The 10,000-nt window shown below is 37.3% G+C and overlaps 1 protein-coding gene across 2 annotated transcripts in view; it reads left to right on the top strand.

The window, feature by feature from the left end:
* LOC106878885 (protein XRP2) overlaps positions 1 to 10,000 on the top strand; it is a 57,908-nt gene that overhangs the window by 40,214 nt on the left and 7,694 nt on the right. For both annotated transcript variants that reach the window (XM_089341360.1, XM_089341361.1), the window contains exons 6-9: positions 2,062 to 2,190; positions 3,774 to 3,854; positions 4,513 to 4,612; positions 5,562 to 10,000. The exon at positions 5,562 to 10,000 is cut by the window's right edge and continues 7,694 nt beyond it. In XM_089341360.1, coding sequence (XP_089197486.1) covers positions 2,062 to 2,190; positions 3,774 to 3,854; positions 4,513 to 4,612; positions 5,562 to 5,737 — 486 coding nt within the window. In that variant the 3' untranslated portion in view covers positions 5,738 to 10,000. The remainder of the gene's footprint in view (positions 1 to 2,061; positions 2,191 to 3,773; positions 3,855 to 4,512; positions 4,613 to 5,561) is intronic.

The raw sequence follows: 10,000 nt of genomic DNA, 5'->3' as shown, positions 1-10,000 counted from the left end.
TGAACAAAACACCCATGTTTCCAAAGGTGAATTATTCAAACCCCCAAGAATTCCTCTCAACACATGGCTATGATGCCCCAACCACTACTTCTGCTCATGATCAGAGATGCACATATCATCAACCACCAAGGGACATGCTCAACTGGTTAAGGTCAAACAACTGACAAGCAAATCTGTGGTATTGAGCAGAATATTTGCTGTAGCCCATCTTTTATACCAAAACAAAACAATGTACATGATAACACTTCCAATCAGTTAAGATCAGAAGCCATGAGAGCCACTGCCTGGTACTGCATTATTATTATTATTATTATTCAGTAGTTTTATTTTTATAACATGCTTTCACTTCACTACCGAGCGCAGCTCTGTGCGCCTTGGGTATGTGCTGTGGTGCTCTTATGTTTACTGTATTGAAAGTGTTTTGCGTAGAATGTGTGCAGTACCCATATTATTATTATTATTATTATTATTATTATTATTATTATTATGTCTTTGAACAAAAATGGTGCATGCAACAAGAATGTTTTGTAGTACTCCTGACTGAGTTAATTCCCTTTATGTTAAAAGCTTTCTGTTTTTTTTTTGTTTTTTTTTTTTTATGATTTCTCCACACAATCAATAAAATAAATATTTAATGAAGTAATGGGAGGTTAGTATAACAGACTTAAAAGGAGAACCTTTTGAAGTGATGCCCACGCATGGCCAGAGTTCAATGACTGAAACCAATAAAAATAAAAATAGAAATAAAAGCACATCTTATTTCGTCTTTCTCTGACTCACCTACTTTACATTTTAGAAAGACCAGCTTTATTTATACCAGATCTCTTCACTAATCATCACCAGTACAACTAATCTCTCTTGTGTACATCAGCCGATGCTCTTCACATCTGCTCTCTCCTCCATTTACCCTTTAGCTGCAAAATTAAATTTCATGGCTATTCCAATTAATGATGTTAAACATCTACCAAAAAAATATAGAATTGATATTTTCTGCAAATCACATTGTATCAGTAAAGTTGATGTATACTCTTTACTCTCTTTTCTCTTTTACGTGTTTCAGTCATATGACTGCGGCCATGCTGGAGCACCGTCTTTAGTCGAGCAAATCGACCCCAGGACTTATTCTTTGTAAGCCTAGTACTTATTCTATCGGTCTCTTTTGCCGAACTGCTAAGTTACAGGGACGTAAACACACCAGCATCGGTTGTCAAGCGATGTTGGGAGGACAAACACAGACAAATACAAACATATACACACACATACATACATATATATACGTATATACAACGGGCTTCTTTCAGTTTCCGTCTACCAAATCCACTCACAAGGCTTTGGTCGGCCTGAGGCTACAGTAGAAGACACTTGGCTAAGGTGCTACACAGTAGGACTGAACCCAGAACTATGTGGTTGGTAAGCAAGCTACTTACCACACAGCCACTCCTACGCCTCAACAAAAAATATGTTTAAGCATGATATTCCTCAGTAAAAGATAGAATGGAATATGAAACATCTTTCTACAGTTAACAGTCATGAAATTTTGATTGGATATATCTGATTTCAACAGTGAAAAGTTTAACCAACAATAGCAATAATGATGAGGATGCTTACACTAATGAAGCTGATTATGACATTCCTTATTCTCTTTATATTATAATTAACTAATTTTAACTCTTTCAGTAATGATGTTAAATATTTACCAAAAAATATAGAATTAGTATTTTCTGCAAGTTACGTTGCCTTAATAAACTTGATGTTTCTCTGCAAAAAAAATAGTCTTAAACATAACATTCCTCAATAAAAAAATAGATTGATATATAAAACTGTTTCTGCTGTTAAGTTTAATGAAATTTTGAGTGGATCTGATTTCTGCATTGAAAAGGTTTCCTAATGATAGCAACAATGATGCTAGCATGGAAAACTGATGTTAAATGAATAAATGATTTTCATCTTTAAAGTTGAGGTTTTTGAGTCCAAAACACTAAAATTTGCAGGTTATGAATATATTTAATTTGAAAAGTGGTTCCAGAAGAATTATTTTTGTTTTTGCTTTTGTTTTTGCAGGACATCAAAGTTGAAGATTACATTCCATTACCAACTGTAGAACCTTTCAACAGCCTTGAAATTGATACAGACCCACTGCGAAGTGTCGTACCAGTTACATTAGGCTCGCGAGAACGGTCATCAGAAGAGGTAAGGAGTTAACCCTTTTGCAGACAGAAAGCGGTACTGATTCCATCAAAACAGTCTGTGTGAGCAGTGTGATGTCTTGTTCCGTGTGGCACCATATTTTCAAATATTCCACACCGAGAACAATCTGTAGATACACTGTAAAATTCCTTGAATGAAAAATTATGTAGTTACAGAACAGCCTAATAGCAGTACACAGCACAGACTGTCAGTGCTAAATCCGCCTGCAATGGGTTAAATATCTATCATTGTGCCCTTATTAATTATTTTGTACATCATTAACGACTAAACAAGTGAAGGAGTGTGAGCCAGCTGGGTGGGTTTTATGGCGTGATGCCCTTGCTAGCGCCAACCACTTTACAGAGTGTACTGGTTGCTTTTTTTTTCGTGGCACCAGCACTAGTGAGGTGACTAAATATCTTGCAAGACAAGACCTCCTCGACTGAGATAAGGAGTAGTATTGAGGGAGGTGGCTTTGTGCCAGGAGATGGAAGATTCGAATATGATAAACGGTTTAAAACAGGTGTCTTGCAGCAGACGAGGTACATGGCTTCTTGGTCTTACAATCTGCTAGATATAGCAGCCAAATTTTCCCTCACATCACATTGCTATTTTAGTAAAAAAAAAAAAAAAAACCCACACTGGAACTGAATATTGGATTCCCTGGATTTAGGGAGAAGATTGAATTGTCGGCATTTTAATGCCTTTGATCATAAATGGGCTCCATCAGGGCTGACCCAGGGCTAAAAAAAACAGCTTGGTTGATCATTTATTATACAATGTTGACCATCCATTGCAACTGCCGCCACCACGACTGGTTAACCATTTATTATAGAATGTCAACCCCCCCATATTGACCACCATCACTGATTTAACGTTCATCATGCAATGTCGGCCATCCGTAGTGTCCACCACCACAGGTGGAGAATTTGGATTGCCAAGAGGTTGTCAGTTCAATTTGTTGGCCACCAAAACCGTGTTGCATCCCTGATTGAGAAACGATGCCACTACTGTTGCTAGTAACAACAGCAATGATGATGATGATGATGATGATGATGATGATGATGATAGTGGTGATGGTGGTGGGGGTAGTGGTGGTGGTAACACTGATGACATGAGAGTGATAATGATAATGATGAAAGCAAAGAGGAGGAGAAAAGATCATAATGGCAATAACAACAGCAGTGGTGGTGGTGGTGGTGGTGGTGGTGCTGCTGCTGCTGCTGATGATGATAATGATGATGATGATGATGATGACAGCATTAGTTGGTTATAGTGGTGGCAATGATGACAGTAGTGATAACAGCAAGGACGATGATGGGTGGGGAGGTGAGGATGATGACAGTAGCAGTGGTGGTGATGACAGTGGCAGACGTGGTGGTGGTGGTGGTGGTAGCGATCACGATGATTATGATGATGTTAGCAGTGATGATGATGACAGTAGTAGTGGTCGTGATAGTGGTGGTGGTGGTGGTGGTGGTGACAGATGATAGTTATGATGATGATGATGATGATGCTACTGCTAATATATATATATATATGGATGTATATTTACTAAAATCCTGTCTCTTATCTCTGCAATCCAGTCATGTTTGATAGTGTTCTTCAGTGATGGCAGTTCACATGACCGCGCTGTGCGGTTCATTGAGAAAATGAAAACAGAACATGTAAGTTCAAAGTTTTTTTTCCTTTTGGTTCATTACCTTTAATTAATTAATTAATTAAGTAAGTAACCACCCCAACTCCTACCCTTGTGCTCTATCCATATTGATTATCATATCAATAATAACACGCAATAACAAACCTATAACAGACGTAGGTTTCTGTATAAAACTTTCACCCATGCTATAAATAAATATTCTAAAAATCTTGATTCAGTTATATTAAATGCTGCCAGGAGTGGCTGTGTGGTAAGAAGTTTGCTTCCCAACCACATAGTCCCAGGTTCAGTCCCACTGCGTGGCACCTTCGGCAAGTGTGTTTATATCCCTGGTTTGGCAAAAGATACCAGTTGAATAAGTACCAGGCTTGAAAAAAAAAAAGTACTGGGGTTGATTGTGGCCATGCTGGAGTACTTATTTTTTTTATAGCCTGGTACTTATTGTTTTGGTCTCTATTGTCGCACTCCTAAGTTACAGGGACGTGTGTGTGTGTGTGTGACACTAATAATTCCATCATTAAAGAATTTAAAATTTCAACAACACACTAGGTCGAAAGGGTTCCACATCACTGATTTAAACTGATTGATCTATGATTAGCAGAAATAAGCCAATTAGGTGAAGGAAGCCTGACATTCGTTTATCGAAACCTTGTTTATAATTTCAGCCGGAGGTATCATTGCTACAGAGCAGCGAAGTTGAAATGGAGAAAGATGAAGTGGAACGAGTCTTTGGAAGCCTGTCTTACCAAGCTGCAGCAAAACAAGGTGAGTATTAAGATGTGAGATTTTGTAAGATTACCTGGAATTAATTGATGCAATTGTCAAGCATAAAAGTACGGGCATGGCTGTGTGGTAAGAAGCTTGCTTCCCAACCATATGGTCCTGGGTTGAGTCCCACTGCATGGTACCTTGGGCAAGTGTTTTCTGCTGTACCCTCAGGCTGACCAATGCCTTGTGAGTGGATATGGTAGACAGAAACTGAAAGAAGCCCATCGTGCATACATACATATATACATATATATATATGTTTATATATATATATATATATATATATATGTAACATATGGTATAGTCATAAACAGGGCGAATATCTCTCTACAGACTGAAAAAAATTATGAGCAACCTTAATCGATTTTCGAACTTTGCTGGGTTCTCATCAGAGGCCTCTACATCATTCTGACAGTCCCCAGAGAAACAAGCAGCCAAACTGTTTATATACTCAACAAATTCAGCAGTTACTCTATGAAGGAGTCCCTAATTTGCATACCATATATATATATATATATATATATACACACGAGTGAGTAGACAAATGAAAGAAAGGGCACTCAATACATTTATTGGGAGTTCCATGTATTGTTCAAAACAGTTTTATTCAGATTCCGTGCTACTTAAGGCCCCTCACAGGGCCTTTCCCCAGGCCAGTGGAAATCTGAATTCAAATCCGATTTGGATTTCCATTGGCCCAAGGAAATGCCCTGTTAGGGGCTTTGAAATGTTAAGTAGCACAGAATCTTAATCCAACTGTTTTGAACAATTATGTATATATGGCTTTGTGGTTAGGGTGTTGCACTCACAATTGCATGATTGTGGGTTCAATTCCCAGACCAGTTATTGTGTTGTATTCTTGAGCAAAGCACTTCATTTCACATTGCTCTGCGATCATTTTGTGTGTATACGCTCTGACTTACCCGTTCTTCTTTCCTTGTTGCAGGTCCTGTGATTGGGCTTGAGTTGTGTGGCGACGGGGTGATCAGCTTCTGCCAGAACCAAATTGTGAATATAATGAAGGGAACGACCGGTCTGGTGTTCGTCAGCCAGAACAAGGCGTTGGCCAGCAAACAGATCGAGAACTTCTTCAACTACTCGGACATGCAGATGAAGATCTGATGCCCTGCCGAGTGACCGTGGTGGAGAGGTGCAAAGGAAACACCGCCCCCACCCCCCCGCCTGCCTACCTACCCACCTGCCCATCCACAGAAAACAACCAATCGCTCATCACTCACTCTCCTCCTCTAACTTTACCTCAGAGAGAGAGAGAGAGGGAAAGAGAGAGAGGAGAGAGATACAGATGTGAACATCCATCCAAATGTCTAGTCCAAAGTTATTGTTTTTTTTAAAAACTTTTGAGCGTGTTTTTTTTTGGGGGGGGGGAGGAAGGTGAGGCGGAAGAATATCCTTTATTCATGTTGCTCTTGTTGATGTATCTGTTCTGATTTAGTAGACTGCTTTGTGTGTGTGTGTGTGTATGTATGTGAGAGAGAGAGCTTGTATGTGTGCCTGTGCTTGTTTCTGTATATGTGAGTGTGTATAAAGTTTACGTATATAATGTATATGTATATATATAAATAAATAATATATATTAAAATTTATACATTATATAATAATATATTATTAATATATGTGTTTTAATCATGTATACATACACACACACACACACACATACATATATGTGTGTGTGTGTGCCTAATATAATGTTTATGTATAAGATATATGTGCACGTATATACCTACATGCATATGTGTGTATATATGTAAGTTTTGTGGAAAAAGCTATTATGGAATATTCTTTGCGGTGACCAATATTTAAGACACTTGAGCGGTTCTTCCCCCCTCCTCTCCCCCCCTCTCTCTCACTCACTCTCCCTTTCTCTTTCTCTCCTCCTTCTCTTTCTTTGTTTCTGCCGTCCCCACTTCCTCACCCATCAAAATATCTTCTTTATTAATGTTATCCGTTGTGATGTCTGCTGTTATTTTAATCTGTTAATGACGGCTTCGGCCTCGCTGGTTTTCTATAACCCCCCCCCCTCCATCAAAGATTTATATGTTCACAAAACCCCCACTATGAACTTCATCATTAGACGAGTACTTCTTGTGTCCACTCACCTACCTGGCCCCTAACAACTGTACTTTCAGCTCTTGAAAGCCTGAGATTATTTGTGGACCTGACAATACTCAAGTCAAATGCACTTCCAGCTTCTTACAACTCATTCATTTGTACAACAGGACACAGTCAACACCACTTCTTACTTAGAAACCTTTATGTAGTCCAAGTGTACCAACAGCTAGCTCTTAACTAATCATGGTATACACACAGCTTCAAATAACAGGACTCTGCTCCCATATTTGCAATTTGCTACTAAATACTTTCAACCCCTGTTAGTTTGAACGGATGTAGTGTATTTAGCTTAGAGTGGCATTGTAGTCTATTTAGAATTCTGTGGTAGCATCTCTAGTTCAGTGCATTTAGTGTGTGTAGTCTAGAGCAGTGCAGTAGCATATGACAGATTTGGTGAAAGAAGGGGATATTCAACGTTTTCAAATTTATCACAAAAGCCATTTAACCCATTAGCATTCAGATTACTCTGTTGAATGTTATGTTTATGAATTCATGTGTTTTTTAATTGATTATATGCGTTATCTCATAGCTTCAAGATTTCAGTGTGAAGTGGTTGGCATTCGGGAGGGCATCCAGCTGTAGGAACCTTGTCAAAACTGACCTCACCTGTGCTGGTGCCACGTTAAAAGCACTCAGTCCACTCTGTGGGGTGGTTGGTGTTAGGAAGGGCATCCAGCCGTAAAAAACCATGCCAGAACAGACACAGTAGCTTGGTGTAGTCTTCTGTCTGGCCGGCTCCTGCCAAACCGTCCAACCCATGCCAGCATGGAAGGCAGATGTTGATGATGAGGACGATGATGGTGGTGATTGTTCATTTTTGGAAAGACATTGTAGGATAGGTGTGAGAGGTTGGATCTGGCCAATTTGAAAATAAAATAGGTAGAATATTTGGGCCAGATGTAGCTGGTTTACATGCGAAGGGTTAAATTTTTCAAAAGAATATCGATGTTTTAGTTCCATATTTTTTGTGAGTTAGTGAATTATTTACAAATTTGAATACCTTTTTAAAAGAACTATTATCATTTAATAACTGCTGAAGTACTGAAACAAGAACGTTATAGGAAATCTTTTTATTATATCTTTTTAGGATTTCATTGCTTAGAAACTTGAATGCATTATTTAAGTAAAATATATTCATCTATAACATGGATATTTTAACAGAAAATTGCATATTTATAGCAATCTATTTATAATTACTTACGTTAATTAGTGTAATTCATTATGTTTTCATTATAATGCAATATTGTGGTGCTTGTCTGCCAAGGTCAACTTTGCCTTTCATCCTTTCAGGGGGTCGATAAATTAAGTACCAGTTGTGTACTGGGGTCGATCTAATTGACTGGCTCCTTCCCCAAAAATTTCGGGCCTTGTGCCTGGAGTAGAAAAGAATATTGTGGTGCTTGTTTGTTTCCAACCACCCCAACTTAAATTTCAATGTGAAAGATTAAATTAAGCTCCTTTTCTACTTTCTTTCTTTCTTTCTTTCTTTCTTTCATTTTATGCATGGATAATGATGGCGTTTCAAATATACGTCTTAGGTAAAGAGAACAATTTCTGAAAATCTGTTGACTATTCTCTTCCTCCATGAACTCATCATTTCTTAGTTTGGCGTGATGCAGTCGTTTATCTAGTTTAGAGTGATTTGGTAGCATACATTATGATAATATGTGTTGATTTTAAAACTGATGTGATATCATGTAATAAATGGTATACAGTGGTGTGTGATAGCTGGAGATAGTTCATATATCAGCATTCAGATAATATTGTATTGAGCTATGTATATATGTGAAAATAAGATGGCGAAGGACTAAACGATTATCTTATGAATTTCATAGTTAACGATAATTGTTTATTACTTTGTCATTTCATTTTCTTATTACTGCTTTGTACTCGACTAACTCTTCATTCAGAAGCATATGTATATTGAATTCTACACCAGGTAATTAGTCTCACTATACCTAAGCGAAATGTGTGTGTGTACATGAATATATTTAGATGTATATAAGTTTAGTGATGCAAACATGAAAATAGGACTCAAGTCATGAATATATATATGTGTGTGTGTGTGTGTGTTTTATTAATAATTAGCAGAAGTTACAGAGTGAATCAAGGGCCAAGGATTTCATTGGCACTTTACGAATGCATTAAACTCTCAGCCCTTAAGTCGCTCTGTAAATTCTGCCTATTATCAATAAAAAATAATGTATACACATGTGTGTGTGTGTGTGTGTGCACTCGCACATGTTGATAGATAGATAGATAGATAGATAGATAGATAGATAGATAGATAGATTGATTGATAGATAGATTGTATGTATGTGTGTATGTATGTATGAGCTGATAAAAACCAATATCTAATACTGATTAATTCCAATAAAGCGGTGTTGATTACAGGAAAAGAATGTTTAAGAATGTTAAATCTACAAAATACTAAAAAGAAAAGAAAACCTCATTAAAGGTTCTTTTGTCCACCAATTTTCTGTGATTTTGTCTGGACTGCTCCCATCCATCAATCCACAAAAACCATTCATACCAATGTCTTTGGGTTTGTTTTTTGTTTTGTTTTTCCTGTCCCAGACATTCTATGTTGTTGTTGTTGTTATTATTGTTATTGTTGTTTCTTTCTGATCTACCCCAGCTCTTAGTCAACCCTGATCCAGCAATCCTCTCTCCAAACACATTCCAGCAGCTGACATATGCCATCCTGTCTTTGATTTCTGATGTTTCAATCAGATTATTTATTTCGAGAACCTGTATTATCTCAGCTGTCATTTTTGTTTTTTGTTTTGTCTTTTTTTTTTTTTTTACCTTTTTCGGTGACTCTAGACATGAGAGTGATTTAGCTGCTGTTTCTAGCCAATTGAGTAATCATGTAGAGGTTCCCTCATTGCTTTGTTATTGTTGTTGTTGTTGTTGTTGTCGTTGTTAGATGGCTAAAGACCGAATTTATATTTAAAGAGAAAAAAACAACCAAATTAATGGAAATTTGGATATAAATCTATAATTATTTTATTTGAAGGGTACGTCTTAAACTTTGCACACGCACACATACACATATACATGTAAATACATATATATATATATATACACACAAACACACACACACACATATATATATATATATATATATATATATACAGAACCACACATACATGCACACACACACACTCGTAAATACATTATATATGGCTGTGTGGTAAGAAGTTTGCTTCCCCACCACATGGTTCTGGGTTCAGTTTCAAGCTTGACATCTTG

Source organism: Octopus bimaculoides, chromosome 24 (assembly GCF_046866305.1).
Source record: "Octopus bimaculoides isolate indiv1 chromosome 24, ASM4686630v1, whole genome shotgun sequence".
Taxonomy (NCBI): Eukaryota; Metazoa; Mollusca; class Cephalopoda; order Octopoda; family Octopodidae; genus Octopus; species Octopus bimaculoides.
The sequence above is the reverse complement of the archived record's forward strand: the minus strand, read 5'-3'. Positions and strand labels throughout refer to the sequence as shown.